This window comes from Aquila chrysaetos, chromosome 5 (assembly GCF_900496995.4).
Source record: "Aquila chrysaetos chrysaetos chromosome 5, bAquChr1.4, whole genome shotgun sequence".
Taxonomy (NCBI): domain Eukaryota; kingdom Metazoa; phylum Chordata; class Aves; order Accipitriformes; family Accipitridae; genus Aquila; species Aquila chrysaetos.
Window position 1 is genome coordinate 40,253,465 of NC_044008.1, and position 24,287 is coordinate 40,277,751.

At 56.7% G+C, this 24,287-nt stretch overlaps 1 protein-coding gene across 1 annotated transcript in view; it reads left to right on the plus strand.

The window, feature by feature from the left end:
- Positions 1 to 1,616: 1,616 nt before the first annotated feature.
- LOC115341289 (basic proline-rich protein-like) overlaps positions 1,617 to 24,287 on the plus strand; it is a 98,503-nt gene continuing 75,832 nt past the window's right edge. The window contains exons 1-3 of the mRNA XM_030014007.1: positions 1,617 to 1,673; positions 2,572 to 3,021; positions 18,065 to 18,237. Coding sequence (XP_029869867.1) covers positions 1,617 to 1,673; positions 2,572 to 3,021; positions 18,065 to 18,237 — 680 coding nt within the window. The remainder of the gene's footprint in view (positions 1,674 to 2,571; positions 3,022 to 18,064; positions 18,238 to 24,287) is intronic.

The window sequence follows — 24,287 nt, forward strand, 5'->3', positions numbered from 1 at the left end:
CGGGCTCATTGCGCGCTGCCGGCGTCCCTTGAGATCCCCAATTTCCTGGGGCAGGGAGCATCGTTCCCGCAGGCAGGGACAGCCGACGCCGGCCTCCCTCTGCTTGGGGGCTGGCAGGTACCCAGTGCGTGGGACGGGTCCCCAAATTGCTTGGGAGTGCAAGGGGCGACGAGCCAGAGGCGGCCAGCGTCGGCCACCGGCAGGGAAGGTACCACGGGAGCCGAAGCGTCCGCCAACCTGAGCGGGGCAGCTCACAGCACCCGGATTTGGGCTGGTGACCTGCTGCCGTCACTGGTTTTTCTGGATTTTCTCTGGAAATGGCACACAGCTGGGCCACCAACTCCAGATTTTACCTCCTGCGTGAAATTATTCTGAATTCCCTGTATATTTTAGGGCCTGCCTAAAGGATGGGTGAAGAATCTGCTGATGAGGACTCTAATCAGTTTTGAGAGCAGGTAATTTCTCAGCTAGAGACCAACTCCAAACAGGAAATCAGATTCAGGAGATGGCTGCTTTATGCAGCACATCATGGTGGACTAGAGCAAAGCTGCTTGTAATAATAAGCCGAGCTGGAATAAGAAGATCATTACTAACATTATGCATTAATTATTTTACAATCCTCCTACCAGGTGGCTTTTCCTATCTCGCTTATCTCTAGCGTTAATGGAATAGGAATAACTCTAGACCCAATCCTGGCATCTGGGCAGGTTTTTCGGACGCTGTATCTCCTTCCTGAAACCTGAGGAAAGATGTTCCCTGCCTTCAGCACATTTTGAGTCTGGCACCGCGCCTGGGATCATAGTAAGACACAAAAGCATCTGATGGAAGCGACCACTGGATGGAGCCTCAAAGGTCATAACAATACCCGCTTCTAGTACAGATGGTGTTCACTGATGAAAAACGCCAAGCACGAAAGCAGCGAGCACCAGTACTGCAGCATAAGGTACGGAGGGATGCTGCCTGCGCTCCTGCCGCAGAGCCGGGGCTGGGCAGCGGTGCCCGAGCACACCGCCCTGCTCCCAGCTCCGTACCCCCGAGGGAGCTGCCTGCACCTCTGCCTGCTCCTGCCCCCAGGTCTGCCTGCCCTTGCTGTGGCGGCTGTAGTTTCCTTGGGTGGTTTCCTTTCCTCCTGGTGGGTGTGCAGCGCCCAGCCGATAGCCCACGGCCAGGGGCGCGTTCACACCCCCGGGCTGGGATGCTCTATAAAACCTCACCAAACACGTTGTTTCGTTCCAGCAAGACAAACAGAGGTAACGTAACCCTGTGACGAGAATTCCAGTTTTGATTAAAACCCACAGACCTGCAAGCCTCGGCTCCTGCTTGAATAAGGATGAGGATAATACTGGCAGGAGAAAACGAAAACATCTGATGATATCTGAAGCAAGAGTGTGGCAGGGTGGCAGCTTTGGGAAGGGGGGTCCCAGCTCAGCTTGTGGAAGGGAGCCCAGTGCCTTTCCCGCGGGGCAGAGCCCTCGGCGGCCCCTCTCCCCCCAGCCCTGGGAAAGGTGTAAGGCGAACCAGGCCAAGGGCATAAGCTTAGATCTGGGAACAGAGCGACGCACAATTCGATCACCTTGCAAACTTGCTTTGTTAAGCACCCCGAATGCCGCGTAGCAATGGGTTTTATGGATGAGCGCGTGAACGTGCTCACTAAAAGGGGGCCTGCGGAGAGGGTGAGGGCTGCTCAGGGAGGGGGTTTTGCAGTAGCTCCGTATGCCTGTCTGCAAGGATTAGTGTCCCCTGCGCCGGGCAATCCATGCCGGGCGTACAGACACAAGCAGCACATGTGCATGGGATGTGGCGTAAGTTGGTCTTGCAGAGAAATGGTTGATGATGCTCCTGCAAGGCCAGGGGGACTGTTGGGGTATGGGGTGCAGTGGGGAGCAAGGAGAGGGGCTTTCTCCACGGGCAGCTGGGCTGCCAGGCCCTGAAAACCTGGCAGCTTGGGCTGGTAATCTCCAGGCAGAGTTTTTAGCGTGGTTGTTGAATGCACCAAGCACCAAGGAAAGCTATGGCTTCCCTCAGACCCCGCTGAGACGTCACATGGATAAAATCTTCCTCGGGAAAGTCCCCCCCGGCACGGCGTAGGCTGCCGGCGGTGCCGTGCGCCTGGGGACAGCTTGGCCCGGTGCCCCCCGACTGCAGCGGCACTGGGGTTCACTGGGAAGGTGCGGGGCAGCGGATAACCCTCCCCGACCACAGCCAGCTCTTCTCTCCCCAGGAACTTTTCCCCTCAGCGGGCTGGCACCCCTGCCAGGTTGCTGGGGTGCGGGGGGGGGGGTCTCTCACTGTCACAAAATAATGGAGGTGGGTCGCTTTGTGTCCTGCTTGCGGGGCGCACCGGGGGGGGACGTGGCTGAGCCCCGACAGCTCGACGCACTGATGGCTGCAAAGGCAGCGAAGCTGCCTTTGCAGCCATCAGTGCGTCGAGCTGTCGGGGCTCAGCCGTACCGAATACCCACCACCCAGGGACCCCAAGGGAAGCCGGGGGGGGGACACGGGGGACGAACACCCCCCCGGTGTCAACCAGCCCCGCCCCGGGCTGGCTAGACGAGCGCTCTCTCTTTAAAGCAATCCCGGCCGCGATTTGTCACCGGAGGGGAGCGGGGAGGAGGGAGCGGGAAGCAAGGGGGGGTGGGAAAAGAGGAAAGGGCGGGGGGGGGGGGGGGGGAAACACAGCGCCTCGGTACGGCGGCGGCTGCTGCGGGAGGTGCCCGGCGACGCGGCGGCGAGCGGAGCCTTGAGCCGCGTTCGGCGGAGGCGGGGTGGTGGTGGTGGTGGTGGTGGTGGGGGGGGGGGGGAGACCCGGTAAACAACCGTAAAGCCCCGGGGTATGCCCCCGCCGCCCCACCGCCGGAGCCGGGGTGTGGGGAAGCGGGAGAAGAAAAGCGGGGAGCCCAAAGGAGAGCGGCGGGGAGCGGGGCGAGGGAGCCCGGCCGAGCCCCGAACGGCGGAGGATGCGCCGAGCCCCGCGGAGCCGAAGCCAGCCGCAGAGCGGAGCGTCTCGCCCGGTCCCCGCAGGTAAACGGCGGCGGAGGCGAGCGGGGCTGGGGCGGGGGGTAGGAGCCACGGTGGCATCCCCGCCACCGCTCCGTGTTCGCCGGGGGGGGGACCTGCGGCTCCTCGGAGAGTCGCTCAGCAAAGTGGTACCCGGGTCCCTCGCAGAGGGGTGGGGGTGAAGGAAGGGCCGCCCCCCCATCACCACCCCGGTGCAAAGGGCTCCTTTGGGGTAGGTAGGCAAGCGGGGGTCACCGCGCTGTCGGCCCCCGCTGCTGGAGGCCCAGCCCGGAGCGACGGCAGATGCTCAACGCCAACCTCAAAACCGCCGCGATCGAAGCTCGGCTTTTGAGGTTCGATGCATCCAGTAACCTCAGGCAGCAAGCGCGGGAGACGGGCAGAGCTTGGCACGGGGCTGCCTGCTGCCGGCAGGCCGGCTGCTTGCCCGCCTTGCCACCCGCTCCCCGAAACCGGCCAACTTTGGGCTGACTCTGGGGCACCTGGCACCCAGCGCTACTGGTAGAGCGGTGCGTGCGATGGGAGCCAGTCCCTGCCTTGGGCAGCTTGGGCTAGAGCTAGAGGAGATGAGAAGGGTGCCTGGACCATCGTGGCCGGACCTCTAGGGACCAACGGCTCGATGACGGAGGATACCCCAGGTTTAGAAACGAGGGGGGTTCGATTCGATCCCAGGCATTTGATTTCCAGCTCTTCATTCGTCAGATGATCTGCCCTGCTAGGGAAGCTGCCTGCAAGCCTCTCGCATCTTGCTCAGCTCCCCTGCCAAATTAGGGCAAAATGCAAAGCTGTCCCACAGCCGCCCCGACCACGTCTCTGTTGAGAAACTGAGTCTCGTCTCATGTTCCTCGACTTGTACAGGAGCAACCCACCGCAACAGCAACCGGAGGGCCCCAGGGCTCTCCTTTTATCTGCTGCACTGCTAACAGAGGAGAGAGAAGGGTTTAATTATCCTCGAGTGTCAGTTCAAGATAAATCTGCTGGGACGCAGCTCTTGGCAGGTGCGAAATAACAGGACGTTTTCATGCATGGGAGGCTGAGCTGAGAACAGTTCAGTGGTTTAATTGGCGACTCCTAGGAAGGGTTTGTATCAGGGTACAGAAAATGGGACGGTGCGGGCTCCAGCAGTGATCCCGGTGCTACAGCTGTGGCAAAGGGAAGATGGATGCTGAAGGCTAAGAACTTTCGCCGGTGTGTTGCGTTGGGGGCTTGGTACAGAGCGGGTGCTCTGGGCTGCTAGCACAACGTCAAGTCGATGCCGTCCTCTGAGGGGCTGATGCTTTTCCAGCATCGCTTCATTTCTGCTCATCTTTTCAGTCGGTTCCCAAGGGAGTCCTTGTGGGGCCATCAGGAGACATGCCCTGTTTTATGGGGTACCCGGGGAGCAGAGAATGAGGGAATTACCTCCAGAACCAGGGCACGCCGGAGCTGTCTTCTAGGCATGTAAGGTGGGATGGCCTCAGGGTTTATCAAACAGCTTCTCCTCCCTCCTCCTGCCAAAATCTCTGAAACGCTTTACAGGAGCTCTCAAGATAAGCATTTGAAGAGTTTCGGTTCTCCGACTCCGGGGGGAAAAGCCTCTTCCCTCTCCAAACGGCTGCGGCAGGGGAGCTCGGCGCCCACGGGGATGTCCCCGCCCTGCCAGGGCTGCGGTGCTGGGATGTATGGAGCATCTGTCTCCTCGCCTCCCGTCCTGCCCGTGCCGTGCTCGTTGGCCCCTGGAGCTGGATTCGGATCAGCAGGCAGAAGCTCCTCCATAGAGTCCTCCAGCTGTGGCATCCCACCGGGGCCGTATCACCACCACAAAACGAGGCCTCTCTGTGGCCAGACCCCATAACGTGTTGGTCTGGGACACACCAGTGGGAGGAAGAAGGATGTCATATTTTATTTTATTGTTCATCCAGATGCACTGAGCTCTTCGGCGTCCTCGTTCCTTAGCCTTCCCGGGGGGCCGTGGGGCAGATGTTTTAAAGAAATGGTGCGCCCCATCCCTGCTAGCTCGTTGGAGGGGATGTGGATATGAGGAGCCGGTGCCGCTGCTTTTCTGGATGAAGCTGTGGTGTTGTGTTGTTGTAGTTATGTTCCTCGTTTTAGGGTCCAAGATAATGACTCTCGTTTTAGGGTCCAAGATAATGACTTAGCTGTACTTCACTTCAGTGCTGGGTAGAACAAGCCAGGCCTCGTGCGGTTCCCACCAGCATGTAACAGCAGCTGGCGTTGGAGGTCTGGGGTTGGTCCGGTACTGACCAAGAGTCAGCTTGTAAATCCGTACTGACCACCATCAGTTCTGGCTCCTCTTGCTAATCGCTGGCGTCTGTTGCTGACACTGTAAGGAGATGTTCAGTAAATGTCCTTGTAAGACGGTGAGTTTTGTAGATGCGCAGATACGGTGTTTTCAGGAAGACCCGGTTATTAGACGTCATCTCAGTGCCGTCCCCTTTCCATTGTGCTCAGTGAATGCTGCTGTTTGCTTGTAGCCGTGCTCCAGTCCTGCCAGAGTCGCATCTCTCCTTTGCAAATTTGCATTAGTGAAACTTGTAGGTCGTTGTTTGGGTGCAAACCTTGTCGATGCTCCTGGTGCTGACCGGTGTGGCCTGCGTGGTGCTGGTCCTGATGCAGGACAGCCGGGTATCTGGCCGGGGGTGGCTTGGCTGAGGACAGCTCTGAGAAGAGGCTTTCCGTCCCTTGCTGTAGTTAGCTGTGCCCGAGTCTCTGACAAAGGCATTTTGGAGGTGTGACTGAGGAGCAGAGACTCATCTTCACTTCTCCTTGGAGGTCAAGCTGCCGTGAGATGGGCTGGACCAAGTGAGAGCAGAACCCTCACTCATTTCAACTGCAACAAGCTTTTGATGCCACCTGTGACAGGAGCATATTTAGACTTGATGTATATGCCCCGCCTTGACTTTGGGCTTTGGATCAAGAGCTGTTGATGCACGCACACACAATAAGGAAAAAAAAAAATAATTAAGACCACAATCCTCAAAATGTTTGCAAATCCAAGAGCTTATCCTCACCCCGGGTAGGCAAAATTAACCAAGGGTAGGATCAGTAAATCACAGAATCAGCCACTTTCATCATCGAACATTAGGCGGCTGGGAGCGCAGCTGGCACAAAGCAACGTAACCACACCGAGTCTTTGTGGGGATGCTCGGGATCTGGCGCCACAGGTATTTTCTTTGATACCATTGCAGTGAGCGGCTTGGGAACCAGCAGGGCTCCCAGCCGTACGCGGCCAGGATTTGGCCTCAGATGGGTGTGATTAAGAAAAAAAGACTGCTTGAGGTACCAAGGGCACCCGCTGAAGGAACCTCTTGCCGGGGTGGTGGGAGGGACAGTGGCCGATTCAGGACCAAATGGGGTGAGCTAACGCAAGCCCCCACCTTTGTCAAAGGGGTCTGATAACTTCTCCCACCTCAGCACTTCAGTTTTTGGTTGAACTCCCACACTTTTAGCCCGGGGAGGAGATTTAAACCGTCCCCGCAAAGCTGAGAACACCCCATAGGGAGATCAGCACATCAATGCCAACAGTAATAACCGTAAAGGGGCTGGTTGTCCAGCATCCCCTCACTTTAGCCACTCTCCTACCCCAACTTGAGATCAAAGCCCATCTCCAGCGAGGCTGGTCTCTGCGGCTGAGCAGCGGCCATCACCTCTCGGTACTGGGGGGAGCAGCGGGGAAGCGGAGCGGAGCCGTACGGCGAGGTGGGAAGGGACCAGGCTGCTCTGGTGTATCAACAGCAGTGGTCCACGACACCTCGAGGCAGCCTCCGCCGCAGCTGACCGTATGTGGGGCGCGCGTTGGCGGCGGCGGGGAGAAGACAGGCTGGCGCACGGCCTTCGAATTCGTCCTTCTGCCATGCTGAGGGCAAACTCAGAGCAGGCAGAAGTAGGGCAGGTGGCATCTCCCTAACCTGCGCTGGTGTCGAGCGAGGCTGGTGCGTACTCTGCAGGCAGCGGCGAGCCCAGGCTGCCCCCGGGCAAGGTGCGAGTGGAAGAGAACAGCACAGGTCTCATTAAAGTCGGCAGGGGCTCAGAAACCCAGCGCACAGGGAGGGAGCATTGCAAGCGTCTGAAGGGGTTTTTTTGGTGTGTTTGGATCCGGGACGTCGGCCGGAGCAGCGGCAGCTCCCGAGTACCCCAGTGGTGTTGGAGGCTGGGGTCAGGCCGGTCCATCTGGAGTTTCATGGCATTATCTCTTAAACGCCTTTAACTGCAATAGGATGGCCTGACTGATTGGATTGTGCTCTCTAATTAATTAGCTGGGTGCACTGTCTGGGAAGCAGCTACAGTGGGAAGAGAGGGGGGAATCTGCCGGTGAGAGCCGTTAAGCTTCAAATGGGCATTTCTCATTAAACCGTCCTCGTGCAGCATTACTCACTGGACGCAGGGGGTTAGTTCCAGTGCCCTGGCCCTTTTCCAGGCGAGTAATTGCATTTTTGCTGCCTGACCGTTCCCCCGCAGCCTGGCGTGCTGCACCCCACTCCCTCCGCGGGAGCCGTCGACCTGCTCGGCCTCTGGGACCTGCCGGGAGGAGACGGTCGGTTCAGCCCGGGGTGTACACGGGGGTGCTGAGGGGGTACCCCCTCTCCTCAGGAAACCCTTGCCGGGGTGACGGACCCGGCAAGGGGCGTAGGATTGTGCAGCCCGAGCTGCCCTGCAGGTTGCCTTCCCGCGCCGGCGATGGCTCCCGTGTGTTAGAGGCTCCCAGGCACGGCTAGCACGAGCCCTGCCGCTCTTCCCTCCTTTGCCAGGGCCTGCGGGCTGCTCCCCGCTCCGTCCGCCGTGCGTTTGCTTGGCTCCTTTGTCTGCTTTTAGCATCCATTTGTATCTTTAAACAGAAAGCATCCCTCTTAGGTTAATTGTTTCGGTTTGGTTTTTGTTGGGTTTTTTTTTTTTTTCCCCTTCCCCTTTGTGTTTACTGTGGGGATTAATAAGGAACTGCAGCGTAAGGGAAATCTGCAATGGCTCCTTGTTTATTGTTTAATTTAGGAAAAGGCTGCTGGGCTGGGCTGGGCTCAGCCTGCCTGGTGCTGGGCCAGGGGCAGGGGCGAGGAGAGGAGGGCAAGGCGAGCATCTGCGTGCCCAACGGGACGGGCTGGTGGCCGTGGGGCAGTGCTCCGACAAAAACCCTGCCTTGACCCTGCAGCCCCTGCTCCCCGGCCGGCTGCCGCCCTGTCCCATGGCGAGTTGCCCCCCCCCCCTTCTCCCCGCCGCTGCTGTGGTGGGAGCAGGGGTGTCCCCTGCCAGCCCCGGGCAGGGGTTAGCTCCTGGGCGATGGCACCCAGGGCACTTTTTGCTCTTCTCGTGGTGCCGGACCCGACCGATTCGCCCGGCGTCCGCGGCTCCGTCTTCGGTTCCCCGGTTCCGCTGGTGCCCGTTTGGAAAGCGGCGAGCTGGGGGTGTTCTCTGCTAGCAGGCGCGTCTGCGCTCTTGTGAAATTTCAAGCTGGCGTGTGACGGGGAAGCCGATGTTCTGCCCGCAGGTGCCCGCTGGCATCAAAAAGGTCCCTCTGCCTGTTTTGCCTGTGTTTGCCTTTCCCCTCCCGCAAGCGTGGGGAGGTTTTGCTGTACAACCGGGGAGAGCTGCCCGTGAGCACCCCTTATCAAGCAGCCTGCCACACGTTGGGGGCTCTGGGATTCGGTCTTCCAGGGCTGCTGAGGGCCAGGGGGTCCCCGACGGTGTGAGGAGGCTGGGGTGGAGGAGGGCGGTGTAAAAATCTGGAGGGTCAGCATCGCTGCCAAGCCGGAGAAGAGTTGTAGTGCCCTCTGCACCGAAGGCTGGTAAATCTTGGAGGAAAAAACAAAGAAAAACCAACAAGGAAAGGCATGTGCCAGCTCAGCTTAACCCACAAAGGAAAACCACGTCATTTAAAAAAGAAAAGCTTTTAAAAATAGATTATTTTTTTTTTTAGCAGAGAATGCCGCTCAGGAGAGTCAACGAGCTCTGCTTGAAGAGTTGGGAAACAAAATGCTGCAGGAGCTGGGAAGCGAAACCTCTCAGTTTCAAACTCTCCAAGTGTCAGGTGTGGCTCCTCCAGCTCTGTGTTTTTCCGGCCGGCTGTGCCAGATCCAGCCTGGTTGTGCGATGGTTGCTGGCTGCGTGATGGTTGCTGGCTGCTCCCAGCTGCTGCCGCTTGCTGGAAACAGGGAATTTGCCATCTTGGTGAAGGAGAGAAGCTGTGACTCGGATCTGTGTTACATCTTGCCTTGGTTTCCCACTTGCCAGCGGGGCCGAAGGGCAGGTGGTGAGCCCTGTAGAGCATCCCTGATTTTTTTTTTTTTAATTGGCTAAGGAGCCCTCTCATTTGCTTCGGCTCTGACTAATGAGGCGCATCTCACTTTGACAACGTGTCACAAACAATAAATTTCTCAGGAGCTGCTGGGCTGCAGGGATGCCCTCGTGCTCCCGCCTGGGCTCGCCCTCCTCCATGTCACCTGGTGCCACTGGCTCTTGCCCCAACCCGGTCCTTGAGCATCCTCCCAGAGAGGGAGAGGAGGGTTGGGATGAAGAGGTCTGGGTGTGAAAGCAGCTATCCCCGTGGGCTGGCCTTGAGGCTGGGGATTCGGGGGCTTCCTATGTTGTTTGCCTGGGCTGGGAATTTGAAAGAAGAAATCACCAAGGACCCAGATGAACAGTAGTTTAGTAGCTGTGATCTCTGCCGTGTTTATCCCAAAGATCTCTGCTGTGGCTCAGAGTGTGAGTACCGTGCCAGGCTCCAGCTAATCTCACTGGGGGCTCGGGCTGGCTGGTGGTGAACCAGCATGCAAGGGAAGATCCTATGGAAGACTTTTTTTCCCATTAAAAATGAGTTTTTTATTGAAAGATTTTGCAGAAATGTGTCTCCTTTAGTGAGGAGAGAAGGGGATGGTCTCCAGTAGGAAAATCTAGATGGATCCATGATTTTTCAAGGCATTCCCCATGGGAAGGCAATTCTGGCTTTATCAGAAGTGCGTGCCCCGGTCGCTCCAGGGGGATGCAAAGACTAAATTCTCCTTCCCTCCCCATCCCGCTGTGGTCAGGCCATGGGGTGCAGCGACAGGGGCTGGAGCAGCCATCCTGGGATCCTCGCTCTGGAGGGTGGCAGCTCTGTGTGTAGTGTGAGCGTATGGTATAGGTATCGTATGATGCTCATATAGGCAAGGAGAAGGGTCGTGAGTGAGTTGGGGGCTGCCAGCCAGGGGCAGAGATGCTCAGACACATCTGACCCTGGAGGAAGGGGTTGAATGCTGCTTTGTTCGAGGGTGCGGACACCTTTGTGCTGTTTGTCACCTCTTGCTGGCTGACACTAACCTTCACTGTGCCAGTGTCGTTAAGTGACTGCTCAGGGTTTCTAATCATTGATGGGAAGCACCAACTATTAACACTGCTCCTCTCTGTATTCTTGATGGATTCTCTTTAAGCGTTGCTCTTAGTGGCTCTCCACTGTTAGCTTTTGTTTTCTCCTCAATAGCTTGTCTAATAAACGCCATTATCTTGGGCACAAATCTACTTCATGTCTCAATTCCACTTGGCGAGAGTTGGTAATAACAGCGGAACAGCATCCTTTGAAAAGGGGCTCTGTCACCAGCAGCTGCGGATGCCACTTCTCCGCTTCCCGCACCTGTCCCCAGAGCAGATAAAGACAAGGGGAAGATGCGTGGCTGGAAAGCGAAAGGGGCATCCGCCTGATAAATTGGATGTCTAAGCAGTGCCGGCAGCAGTCAGTGCAGCGGCTCCAGGGATCGGGGCAGCTCGGCCCCTGCCACCTCGGTAATTAGAGATGATGTGCTTATGGCCTGGGATCCTTCCTAATTCCAGCGGATTAGAGGGGGAAAATGGTGGCGAAGGGTGGCGGCTTGTCAGGGAAGGAGAGCAGAAGTGTTTCTTACAGCTTGAAGGAGCTTCTCATCTATGGCGAAATAAAGCTGTTGCCTCCCAGTCTAAATCTGGTCCTGGAAAGGCTTTAACTGGTAGGTGCTGGGGTGCTTACCGGGTTTTGGGTCAGCCTGCAGGTCTAAAATGGAAGTATTAAGGCAGCTCCATACTTCATCTGAGGGCAGCATGTTCCCAAGGGTGTTTAAGCCCACCGAGACCTGACCCTGATGCCGGCACTGCAGCGATTCTTGCTCGTTACTGTCCCTCCTGCGCAAGCAGCCAAAGCGGAGGGCAAATGGTGTTTTATTTAGGGCGAGCCCGCCCTATTTCTGCTGGGCCAGGCAGAGCTCAGCCGCTGCGTTGTCAGAGCTTCCCGAGGAGGATTTCCCAGGCTCAGGGGCAAGGGGACTATCAGTGGGAGTGCGCTGCCCAGGCTCCTCTTCTGAGCTCTCAGTTGTCCCATTGCTGGCGTGTCTGGCTGCCTCTAAGATCTGTCCCCTCCCTGAGTTATAAATATTTTATCCTCTCAGTACCTACTGCATCAAACAATTTTTTTAAAAGGCATTTTCTTTTTCTATTTTTTTTTTCCTTACTCGGTTCTTGCGTTTTAAAACGCACACACCATGTGTGCAGCACTCAGACATGCTCTCGGCTTCCCCGCAAATGTAATTGCTTTAAAACTGCAGATAGTTGGCGAAAGCAATTTTCTCTACATTATGGAAGGCTCCAGCTCCTCTCATCCTTCATGCAGGTTGCTCTCCCCCAGTCCTGCGTTCTCTCTGCTGCTGTGCGATGCTCATCACCTAGGCTCGCGCTACCTCTGCTTTCTGGGATAATGCTCTTGCTTTTCCACGGCTGTGGGAAGAGGCTCAAGAGGGCACGTGGTGAGGGATCTCTCTGTGGGGGATAAGTAGCTTCTCTTTCAGCTTCTGCTGAGTGAGGGTGATGCTCGCGGGCACCAAAGCCCTTCCCTTGGCCACGCTGCTAGCGGGGTGCTGATGCCACGTCTCCCCAGCTGGCTGGGTACCTGTGCCAGGCACGCGCTCGTCTCGGTTTTGCAGCTCCGCTGCCCACGTGTTTAACATGCTCTTCCCGTTTGCAGGACATGCTGGGCTTTCAAAAGCGTTAATGATGGAAAATAAATTGGAATCTGAGAGAAATAATCTTTAGGCATTCTCTGTAGGCCTTGTCTTGCCTTGCCTTCCTGAGCCATGTCGAAGGCTGCGGCTGGAGGGGAATATAAATGAGGAGGAGCCCCGGGTCCCTCTGATCTGTTGTGATGCCTCTCGCTCACCGGATCGTGCCACAGGGACCCTGCCTGCTTGCTGGTGCCGATAAACCCGAGGGGGCCTGGAGAGCGTGGGTGTGATAAGGCGTTGCTGGACCTTCTCGGAGGGCTTGCGGTCCTGAGTCAAAGAAGGTCGGGGCACGCCAGGGCTTCTGAGGGTCTGCGCCCTGCTTGGGGGGCTTTAGTTGCATGCTGGCACGGGGCAGCAGTTGTCTGGGCCACGCTCTTTGGTTCTGCACCAAGCTGTCCCGGGGAACCAGGACCTCGTGTCGGTGACCAACCCTGCGGACGGAGTTAGGTCGCAGGTAAACGCACCTAAACACGCTCCAGCTGCGGTGTTCCCTGCCCTGCGCTGAGACCCCATCAGGTGTCGGTCTCCTGCGTGGAGGGGAAGATGGGATCCTCCCCAAGACCACCGCCCTCGCGAGCATCAGGGGGTTGGTAGGCGACGGGTACAGGATCCCTCCTGCCTGAAGCTCGGTTTGACGGTAAAAGGAACGAAATCTGCTGCGTGTCTGAAAGCCAAGGGCTTTGGCGGGAGCAGACTCGGCCGCGTGGAGGAGTGTCTGCCCCTCCATCGCTAATGGTGCCCACCTGAAACGTGACTTCCCACAGCCGGGTAATTAATGGTACAGCAGGTTGTTCAGAAGGGAAGAGGGTAAAGAAAATCCTACCAAGTTCTCGGTGCTGACATTTTCATGGCAGCATTTGCAGGTTCCCTCTCTTCCTTTCCCTGTGCTACCTGTGCTGGAGGGGGGACGCTGGTCACCCTCGGGATGTCCTTGCCGAGGCCAGCAGCGTCTCTGGAAGCACCCAAATGTCTTGGTTGGGCACCCTCACAGCAGGACAGGGTGCAGTGGCTTTGTCAGCATCCAAACTTTTGGTCCTTGGAGGAGAGCCAACCTGCCGGAAAACCTGCTCATTTCTCCTGCCCCTGATCCCGCAAAATGAACGTGGATCTGCCACGGACCATGAGTCCGCAGAGAGTCACGCCGGCCTCCGGCGAGAGGCTGTTAAGGCGCCATTGCCTATCTTAGCCTGGCCCCTGGGCTGCTCTTGGACACAAACCAGCCTTGTAATGAAAGCTTTTTCTACGTCTGTTTGTTTTCTGAGCATCAGTTTAACGTCTGGAAAATCCTGTTGCAGCGGAGCCCGGAGCACTTCAAAGATGCCTGGGGAGAGGACGGGTGCTCTGTAGGGACCCCGCGTATGCCAGGCGGGGAAAGCGAGCCAGCCGGCCTCTGCAGTCAGCTGCCTGATCCGGGGGCTGAACGCCGTGCTTGCAGCGGGAAAGGCTGAGGTCTGGTGGCTCTGAGCTCCGGAGGTTGTATTGCTGAATGTGTTTGCACTTGAAGTTTGGAACGAAACCGTAGGGTTTTGGCGATTCTAGCGCTTGGCTTTTCGTGTGCTCACACTGAGGGTGGGTTGTCTCCTTTCTCCTTTTAAAGGGAGAGAAACCCAGGTGCCTCCAGCTGAAAATCTACTGAACTGAGACTTCCTGCCCTTTTCCAAGCGGTTGGGCTTGGTGTGGTGAGGGGAATCCCGGGGTTTGCTCCCACAGCGCAGGTGCCCGTCGCTGGGAGAGCCTGGTGTGGTACGTACCGTGTCCTCCCAGCCTCAGACCTTTGGAGATGCCTAGATGAGGAGCTTGGGGTTCAGGCGGGGAGGATTCACGGGTCCGAAACCTGCGGCAATCCTCACGTTAGCGCGTTGAGTGGTGCTTGTACATCCCTCCCTTGGGGGGCTGGATGGGGCTGGTGGCTTTCAGCTCCCACCGAAGCTGGGGTCAGGGCCGTCTGGCTGCTCCGAGCTGTACCTCCCCAAAGCAGGACTTCTTGCGGCGGTATCCTCCCAGCCACATAGTTATGTGCTGTCTCAATGGTGTCAAGCTCTGAATAAGCTCGGGCAATTTGCTTTATAAAGCAACGCACTAAATATGTCAACACTCAGTGCATGTTTTTAATATAATATTTCAGATTGTTTTGAAAGAAGCCAAGATCCTTCTTTCCCTCTTCATTAGGAACATTTTATGTGAAAGAGATGAACAATAGAGAGAGTTTGCCAGAGAGAAAGCTTTCCCAAGTATTTGTTGCTGCTGAGAAATCAGCTGCTTTTTACAAAAAAAACCCCTCTCAATTCGTAACTATCAGGGCAATTAAGCTGTGCGTAAGCTGCCAAGGAAGGTTGTAGGATTGGCTTTGCTGGAGATGTTGAAGGCCAGGCTTGACTGTAGCCATTGGGCACGCTTTAGGCACAGTGAATCCCTGTTCTCCAAGGGGGAATGGACTAAATGACCCACCAGCAGCTCCCGGCCACCTGGGAGTTTCAGAAATACGGTCTGAGCTGCTCTGGCACTTCCAGGCTGGGGGCTGAGCGGGTTTGTGAATCTTGCATTGTTTCAGCCCAGATATGATGGCTTTGGCTTTTACCTTAGTTCTCAGCAGGACCGGGGGTGGGTTCTGTCCTAGTCTCCAGCTGGGAGACTTGGTCTCCTGCCATGGAATGGGTAAGACCTTCTGCCTGGCTGGTTACAACGCTCTGTTCTGGCTGATGCTACTCAAAAAAAAAAAAAAAAAAAAAAAAAAATCCTACCGCAATACTTTCATCAGAGAAACTGGGTTCCTGTCTCTTCCTCCAGAGAGTTTCTTTTTTATCACGAGTTGGAGGAAACTTTCAGGGAACTCAGAACTTTCCTTTTCAACAAGGACAAACCTGGGGAGATGGTGGGACGGAGCTGTTCCCTGAAGCCCCTGGCTCTCCATCCATCAGGCCTCCTCAGCCGTGGCCTCGTGGGGGTGATCTGAGATGATTTCCTTATGAAATGGAGGGCAGCCAAGAGCCTGGAGCCTTCCCATCACGGAAAAGCCTGTCTGAAAGCCAGGGAGCCCCAGCCTCATTAGCTGGGGCGGGTGGCACCGGGGCAGTGGACCCCGGCGAGGGATTTGAGTGAGGAGGGTGCATGGCTGAGCCGGGGTGCGGGCTCACCAGGGTGTCCTGGCTCAGGGTAGGGCAGGAGGGGACAGGCGACGTGGATCTGAGGTGAGACCTGGCATGTTGTCTGTATGCTCGCTGCAAGACGCTGCTGGGGATTAGGGGAGGCCCCGGTGAGAAGTTCTCTGGGGATGCTGCTGCTCCGCTGTAGCACCATCCCCTCCTGCACCCAGGACAGGCAGGGTCTGGTTTTTCTTCACCTCCTGATAATCCTGCTGCTCAAATATTCTTCCTGCAGATCTATTTTTTTTTTTTTTCTTAACGTTCCTAAATGGAGTGTTTAAGCTTATTCTTTTCTTTTCTGTGAAAGAGGCAGTAAATCCTTTATCCTGCCTGGCTATTTCTGTGCACGTATTTTCTCATTGTGCTCCAGCTTGTCGGCTGTGTCAAAGCCTGGAAACCTTGGCCTCTGTTGGACTCCAGACTTGGATTTCTCTGTATTTAACAACACAGGCTCCCTTGGACTAACAGTTCTTTTCTCTCCCCTTCATGTCTTTTTTTTTTTTTTTTTTTTTTTTCTCTCCCCAAAATACCTAGTTAAAAACCAGTCCTGACAAAAGGGAGCAAGTGGAGAGGTAACGGTCTGTCAGGTTCATCCCCAGCACAGCCTGGCAGCACCGGCAAGGAGCCAAAGCTGGGGTGTCCTCCTGCGCCCCGTGCCTCCGGGGTACCGGGGCTGCCGTGGGGAAGGGGAACCCCCCGCCCCGCTGCCCCCGCCCTGGGCAAAGGAGCTTTCTAGAGATTAGCTTGGGATTGGGGGTGCCTAATGCTTGGGCGGTGGATCCGGCGAACACGAAGGCAGGATTTCGGCGTGCGGGGGGATTAGCCGGGGGGGGGGCGGATGGCTGCCTGTCCGCCAGGGTTGTGTGTCAGCTCCGGCTGCGGTGCCCGCTGCTGGGACCGAGCGTGGGGTCTCTCCTTGGGGGGGGGATCTGATGGAGGGACAGCCAGCTCGCCATCCCCAGGGCTGGAGAGCCGAAGACCAGGCTGCGGTGCTGGTGGCCACAGGTGGGACTTGGGATGGTGGCACATGTGCTCCAACCCGCTCCGTGCCCCCCGCGGTGGTGGCAGCAGCCTCAGGTGGTCAGTGTCCCCCCCCCACCCCGTTCCCCGGGTCCAGCTCCACCAGCTTTGCTTTGCAGCCACGTTGGCGCTTGGTGAATGCCACGGCAGTTTTACCGCCAGGCAGTGCCGCTGTTTGTGCGAGAACAAAAGAATAAATAATGGAAACTGTGATTAATTAGCACAGCTAATTAGCAGAGTGCTTGGCCTGGGCTGGAGCTTGCTAAGGTGCCAAGATCAGAGGCGAAGCCAGCGGGGGGAAAGACTGGTGGGAATCTGTTTGGGGAGTGAGCTGGGGGAGTGGGGAAGGGGAAAGGATGCTTTCCCACCGTCTCTTTGCAACATGCTCGTGCAGGGAGCTGGGATTGGGGAAATCGCCACCCATGTACCCCGGAGGTGCTGCTGACATGCAGCTATCGCCATCCCCGGCAGCACCCTTCCATTCCCTGGTGCTGCCTTCGCTGACAGATCACCTCCCTTGGCCACAATCGGCATCAGGATCTGGGTGTTAGACCCCCCCTGTGCTCCAGTGCTGCAGGTGTTAATCACTGAGCCCTCGTTAGGGTCGGTGGAGTTCTCTTCCCCGTGGAATAGGGAATCCTCCTCGCTCACCTTCTTTACTCTTTGCTCTCCACTTGCAAATTAGCGCAAGGACCACGATCAGCAAACAAATTTGCAGCAAGCGCATGGCGGGCTTGGAGATTTGGAAGAATCCTTGGCAAATATTTGCCAGCCTCCGCCGCAAACCTTGTGAATACTTTTTATGACCGAGAGATGCTGAGCGTAACTGGCAACTTGGGATAGGATGTCAGACCTCAGGTTGGGGATGGCTGCTAAAAAATACCCGAGCTAACAGCACTTGCTTCCATCCCTCCTCCTCCCTGCCCTCTCGCTGTGCAGCGTGGGGATATCTTAAGATGCGATACACTTGACTGCAGCCGTTGCAGGATCACATCATTCCCATTAAAAGGTGGCTGCGGCTAAATGCCATTTGCTCAGCAAGGTCTAAAGCGGTGCCCTTCGGAGTAATTGGGAGACACGGCTCCTTTTCTGAGGATGGGAGAGTCTATTTTTTAAGGCGCCATCACTTTATTATTAATTTGTTAAACACTGACTGCTCAAAACTGTTTGAGACGCAAAAAAGGATGTAAGCTCTGCCTTGGGGACCTCACTGCTAAATAAATGTATTAAATCAAACCCATGCTGGAGAGGATAGTGCTGCAGGCGAAGGTGAAGCTGGTTAGGGGAGGAGTGAAGGTGCCACCTCCTCCATTGGGAAAGGGTCTCGCTTCTCTTCCAGCACTGAAGTCGGGAGGAGGGCTCGCAGATCAGCAGGTCAAGGACCTTCTCTTAGTATTTCTGAGGTGGCAGTGGGACCCCTTCACTTGGGAGCAGTGGGGAGAGCTCCCCAGGCCCTGTGAGACCCCCAGCTGGGCGCGTTGAGCTGGGGGGTCCTTCCCTTGCGTCTTCTTGGCTGTGTGCCTCAGTGCGGGCAGGGGGGCTGCTGGCCCAGGCAAGCTTGTGCTTTCTCTCCCTCCCCACCAGTGATGCTGGAGGCACGTAACACCCTCTGGGAACTGCACCCAAATATCACCCTATACCTGGCAGGAGCCCCTCAAGGGGTGCTGGACCTCTTCAAGTATTCACATCTGCTTAGTGTCCAGAGCTAAGCAGGTCCCCCCCCCCGACTCCTCTTGTTTCCTTGATGATGGGGAGGGGGGAAATAAGGGCAACACAGAAAAACGTCAACATTTACAGTTCTTTCAAGTCAAACTTGCTGTGGGATTGGGTTTGCTCGGTGGGTGCTTGAGGCTGCGCGTTCCCGGTCTGATGTCTCCTGTGCCTTCTTACCCGCAGCCCCCTGCGCCCGGGAGCCATGAGCTGCCCTCAGCACCCGCAGAGCCACCGGAGCAGCCCCCCGGCCGCAGCCCCCCGGCCCTGCTAGGCTTCCCCGCTCCCCCAGGAACGTGCCCGTCGCTGGCAAGGAGAACCGGCTGCACCCGCGCCCAGCCTCTCCTATCGCTCCCAAGGTAAGGACCACCTCCTTTCTGTCTGTGAAAATCAAGGCGTTTGCAAATGCGAGTGAAAGCTGGGTTATTTCTTGGGTCGTTGCATCTCCTGCCTTGCCCGGGTGGGCACCGTTCCCTGGGCAGCGTGCACGGCTGCCCGTCTTCAGTCCGCTCCTCTCCCCCTCGGCTTGCTGGGAGGGCGAGGTGCTAGGTCAGGGATGCGAACTGCCCTTGTCTTGCAATTAAAAGGTGATTTTTGAAGGTGGGGTAGCTCCCGATGTAACCCTGTTGCTTGCAGACCTTATCCCATCTGTGAATTTGCTCGTAGTTTCCAGAAGGCAGGCTGGGCTCCTGCGAGGAGCCGGGCTTGGGTGGGACGGGTGCCTTGCGACTGCCTCTGCTTCCCTGATGTACTTCCAAGGATAATTGTCTGTAATTTGCCTCTTAACGACGCTCTAGAGGCTTCCCAAGCATGTGTCGCCTTTCCTCCCACTGCAAAAGGCCTTTGGGGTATTTTGGAGGCTTCCTGCGGTGGGGGAGCGAGGGTGGCTGTGGGAGGGGGCTGAGACCCTGTCCCGGGGAAACACCCTTGTCTGCTCTTTGCGCTTTGCCGCAGGGTTTTTTTCAGGTTAAAGAAGTAGAGCTTGGTTGGCAGGGAGCGAGCTGGGGCTGAGGCTGATGCAGGGCTAACCGCCCTCCTGATGGGCGCAAAATCGGTATTCACAGCCGAGGAGTGGAAATCAGGTTTAGAAACCAGAAGCTCAGTTTCTGGGGTCGTTTTGGGTTTTGAGATTTTTGGGCCTCTTGGTTTCAAGCTTCTCCTTGCAAACAGAGGCGTCAGCTGTGTGCGGCAACATGGGAGGATCGCGACTTCTCCGTGTGTGTAATCCCCTGTGCAGGGGAGCTTGAGCCTGGAGGAAGCTGCGGACGTCACCGGCCTATGGCAGGGTGGGCATGGGCACGAGACTCCTGTTTTGGGAGGTCTGCGAGAGGGTCGCAGTGGCCCCAGTGAGCTAAAAACGTAAGTCGGAGCTGGGGTCTGGCTTGTCCTGATTCCATACCTCTGGAGCGGGGATCAGCTGGGATGCTCCAGCCTTTCAGCCAGGGAAGCAGGGGCCGGTTAGCACTGCTAAGGCTGACATCTTCGGCCGTAAATATCCAGCCCGCTCTAATCCTCCTGGTAGCTCCAGCACTGCTGTTTTCCTAAGAGTTATTTGACTCTTTGTGTTACACTTCTCAGACAAATGGCTTTTAAATAAAACCCTCTGCTAAGTTGTTAGGCCTCCTGTCCAGGTCACTTCCTGCATGGGTGATTTATAGGGCTGCTTTTAACATTTTATTAACTTTAAATCGCTGGGGCCAGTCAATCGGAGTCTATCCCATTAGCTGTGGTGAGTGGCAGCCCGGGGCATCAGGCTCTCCTGCAGCCTCCCTCGCTTCTGGGGAGGCCGCGGTGCTCCGAGAGCGACCACGGGGGCAAGAGATGGGAAAGAACAGGAGGAGGATTTAGATAAGGAGAAATAGATCTGGGATGGATAAGTGAATCGCATAAGGGTTAAGGAGATAATGGGGCTTGTGATCGTATCTGGGGAGCTGGCTTATCTCCTGCCTTTGGCATGTGTTTTCTCGGCTGCAGCCCCTGCAGCGTGCGCTGGACCGTGCAGCGATGGGAGAGGAGCATCAGGGCTTGGTAAGGACATGGCTGCTCCAGACCGATCCTGACACGGCATCGCTGCCGGAGCATCCCTGAGTGCCCACCCTGGGTAGGATGTGCCTGTATGAAACCCTTCCTGCAGCAATGCCAGAGACAGAGCCTTCCTCCTTGCCTAGTGCATGGACAAGCCCCTTTAGCTCCTTGGCATCCCGTCCAATTCAGTGGGCTGCTCCCAGGGAGCCTTGAATCTGGTTCCCTGCCACCTCAAACCCACCTCTGCAGCTCCTTCCCCCTTTGAGCAGAGCCAACTCGGGACAAGTCCTGCAGTCCCGGGCGGCGGGGTGAGCGGGGCTGGGCACAGCCCCAGCACACAGGAGGCTGCCGGGTGCTCCTGGGGGCTGAGCGAGCAGAGACCACTCCGGCTGGGAAATCCAAACGAGACGGAGATCGTAAGCGATGTGAGGCTGCAGCAGCAGCTTTGATTATCTCTGGTTTTGTTGCTGCTCTCCCCCAGTGCCCTGTCTTTGTTCCACCTGTGCTCAGAGATGTTATTCAGTAGAGTTTTCTGGCTCTTGGTAACAGGGGAAAAAACCCCCGAACTCCTGCACAACCAGAGCTAATGAGCTCTCTCTGGAAATAAAAGCATCCTGAGGACAGCCTTGCCATACAGAACAGCCCGTTCTCTGTGGCTGCTCCGGCCACCGCCTCCAAGCGATGGCCCAGCACGAGGCTGTTGGGAGCTGAGCGGAGCTGTCACCTCCCATCCTTCCCCCCAGCCATCGCTTATGTGAGGCACCGAGAAAGCCAAACCAGGAGGTTTGTTCCTCTGGCAGAGCTCTGCTGTAGGGATGGGGATTTGGGAGCATTTGTCCGACACCCTGACGCAGAGCCCATCGCCTTGTGCACGCTCGCAGGACAGGGCAAGGAGGGAACACACATCAGGACCAGCTTTAACTAGCTTGGAAAGGGATTTGGGTAACTCCCTGGCTCCCATCACCGGCTGAGCATTCCCTGGGGTGGATGGGTGTAAGGAGGTGGGCTCGCTGCAGCCCCATGTGTCTGCGGGGAAAGCAGACTCGCAGTCCCCAAGGGCTGTCGGGGTTGTCAGGCATACGGCTAGGAGGGAATTTATCTTGCAGCAAAGCCGGCATCTGGAAGCCATCGCTTCTGATGTGCCCATGATTTGCTGAAACCCGTGTCTCCTTTGTCATATTTCTGTCTGTCTTTGCCTCAAATCCCAGAGCAAAGACTGAGAACTTGCAAAGAGGAGTGTGGTTTTTTTTTTTTTTTCCCCTCCACCTTTAAATATTTATTCTGAGCTCTCAAGCTACGCACGCTGTGATCTGGGCAGCCTGCTTGTGTGCTGCCAGCCTCTCCTGCGTGGCTGGAGCCTACCCCCTCCTGCTGCTGCCCTGTGCAAGAGCTGGGTCTGAGAGGAGCGACGTGGGGTGATCACCTCTTCCCACGCATGTACTCGTGTGGGAACAAAACCCAAGACCCACTTAAGTGCTCTGCAAAGAAGGCTTGGGGTTGTGAGCTGCGTTTTTGGGGAAGGGGCTGAGAGAGAGGTAAAAGCAGCCTGGCCCATCGGGCGAGCTCCACCACTGGGGTGGCACATCCCAAACGGCACCCACCTCTCTGTACCCTGCCTGACTTTTGCTGTCCCCGGCAGCGTGCAGAGCTGCCGCTGGAGGCTTTCGCTCTCATCTTTGCGGCTTAGCCCGGGCTTTCAAGGTCATGCAGGTAACCAAAGCGATGCTGTCAGCCTTGGCTTTGCAGCCTGAGCTGCTGCGCTGCGCTCAGCTGCGGGCCTCCCTCCCTTTCTCTTGTCTTGCTCTACTTTTCCAAGCCTTCCTGCTGCCGCCGCTTGGGTACACGGATTGAATTCAGGGAGAGCGGCCCCGTGCCACCCGGGTGCGTGTGCCCAGCATGCCGATGAGGAGCGGGGCCGGTACTGGGGAGCGGTGGCTCTGCCCTGGGATGTGCTGGGCGCTGAGGGACTGTGCCAGAGCACAGCCGCGCTGCAGACATAGTCCTGCGGGTCCCTGCAAAAGGGGAGATGGAGCCCCAGCTGGCTGCAACCACCACCCTCCGAGCATTTCTCTGGAATCTGGTTCTCCCGCAGAGCTGGCTCACCTCTGGCTCTGTCACGGTGTGCCTGGACCAAGGGAGAGGGGATTTTGCGTCTTCTCCTTGTAGCTCAAATATGGTGGTGCTCAACTTGTAGGAGAAAAGCCAGAAGCTGGTTTCTCAGCAGCTTTGCAAGGGTTGGGAGGATGTTTGCCTTTCCAGGTGAGCACGCAAATTGCTACCTCTGCCTCCAGCTGCTGCAGCCCAGGCAACCCGCTCAGCAGCTGGCACTCATCGGCAGAGAGGCTTGTCCCCGGTCCCCCCCGGCGGTGCCAGCCACGGGCTCCCCGGGACCTGTAAGCATGTGGGCACTGATGCAGAAAATCCTCTGCAGAGGCCTAGGATTGGATGGCAAATGCTGCTTTACCGGGAGATGCCTTGAAACCAGCACGTAGCCAAAGGCAAGAGGAGGCAGAGGAGACAACAGCTGATATGGTGGGATTTTTTTTTTAAGGAGAAATAAATGCAAGCCAGCTCACTGGTACAGTGCTAGCGCTGGAAAACTAAACTCCAGCAAGCTGCAAAGCGATGATGAGGCTGGGACCATGGCAGTGGTTTCCCAGGCTGCTTTTCCCACGCCCGCCTGCCCTCTGCCTGTACCCACCCTGAGCTGGCAGCAGGACCAGCCCTCTCAACTCTCGCTGAATTTCAGACCAGAACAGCCTCATTGGCAGGAAAAGTTTCACTGAGATAAGTTACTGCTGCCATAAGAAGTGCAATTGTCTCTCTTTTCTGCTATTGCAACCGTGGGCATTGAAGTTTGCTGCTCTTCCCCCGTGTCACAGCAGCACTCCTGCGCCCAGGAGGGTGCTGCCCAGAGAAAAAAGTTAAATTATAGCAAGGACACTTTTTGGAAAGAAGCTTTTGTTATGGGTTCGTTCCCGCTTGGTTGTCTCATTGGGTCAGAACTGCTGCGCCCACGCGGAGTAATGCCAGCCCCCGCCTGCCCCTTCCCTCCAGCCTGCCCTTCTGTGGCTTGGTTGGGGTGGTGGCTGCCCGCGGTTTTTACGGCAGGCAGAGGAGATGTGCTGTGTGTCAGGCTCCCGCTCTGCCTGTGCCCCCTCTTCCTCACGGTCTCACCCCTTGCCCAGGGCCGCAACACCCCAGGGCTCCCTTGCTCCAGCATGATTATTCGCGGAGCAACGTGTCTGCAGGAACAGACAGTGCCAGAAGTGTCTCCTGGGAGTGAAAATAGGTCTGAGACTTGTAGGAAACACTTCCTTCAGATTCAAGCTTACTCAGTCATCGGTCATTTGACCTAACAAAACCCTGTGGCACTCCATGAGCCGTGGAGAAAGCTCCCAGAGCACGCAACTTGTTAGTGAATGGTCGGGATAAGTCATATTTCATAGACTCAGCCAGGAAAAAGATTGCTGATTAATTCTTTTTAATAAACAATGGTGAGCAGTGTGTCTTGGTTCAAGCCAGACTGACTTTTACAGTGATTCATGGATTTTTCCACAGGAAAAATCACCTTTGCGGGGATTGCTGGTGTGCCGGGTGCCTGCTTGCCTTCGTGAGTAATTCCACTCCCCCCCCCCAAAAGTACTGGGGTGTGGAAAAACGATGAACTTCTCTGCGGGAACTGCAGGGGGGACTTGAGAGGGAGGAAGGGTGAGCTTGGCTCTACCACCGAAGCCAATGACTGTATCCTTTTGAAGAGCACCGCAGGAGGTGGGGGAGTGGGAATTTCACTGCCAGAAATGCTGAAGGAGGCGAATCTCGGGGAAAAGAGAGCGGAGCCGAGAAGTCTATGCGTGCCATCCTGGGCTTGGCTAAGCGAGGTCACTTGGGACCAGCTGATTGCTCCCCCTTCCAACGTGCTGCAGCACTCCTCTGGCAAAGCAAACGCCCAAGGAGAAGCGTGTCCCGGCATCGTTCATTTCTATTTAATTTGGTTTTTCATTATTTCTAGCGCCTTGGCGTGGTGCTGGAAGCCAGCCAGCCTCCACGGTCCTCCGTGCCGCTGGGATCTGCGGGTCTGGGGCAGGAGCGTGCGCCTGGAGGCGGCAGCGTGCGGCTGGAGGTGTAGCGGGTGGCTGTGTGATGCTGGTTTTTAAAAACAGGCGAGGTGGGATGGGGAAATGCCGGGCGAGGCACTAGTCATAGGTGTGAGCAGTGCCTGTGCCTCGGAGGCGGCACTGGGGGTGGCGGCGGCCCTTGCTGCGGCGTTGGGGCTTGTTTTTTAGTTTGGAGATGGAAGCAAAAAAAAAAAAAAAAAGTAGTAGTTCTGCTGAGCCTAAACTTGAAACTTTATTTAGTTTCTTGGTGAGGTTTTTTTGACTGT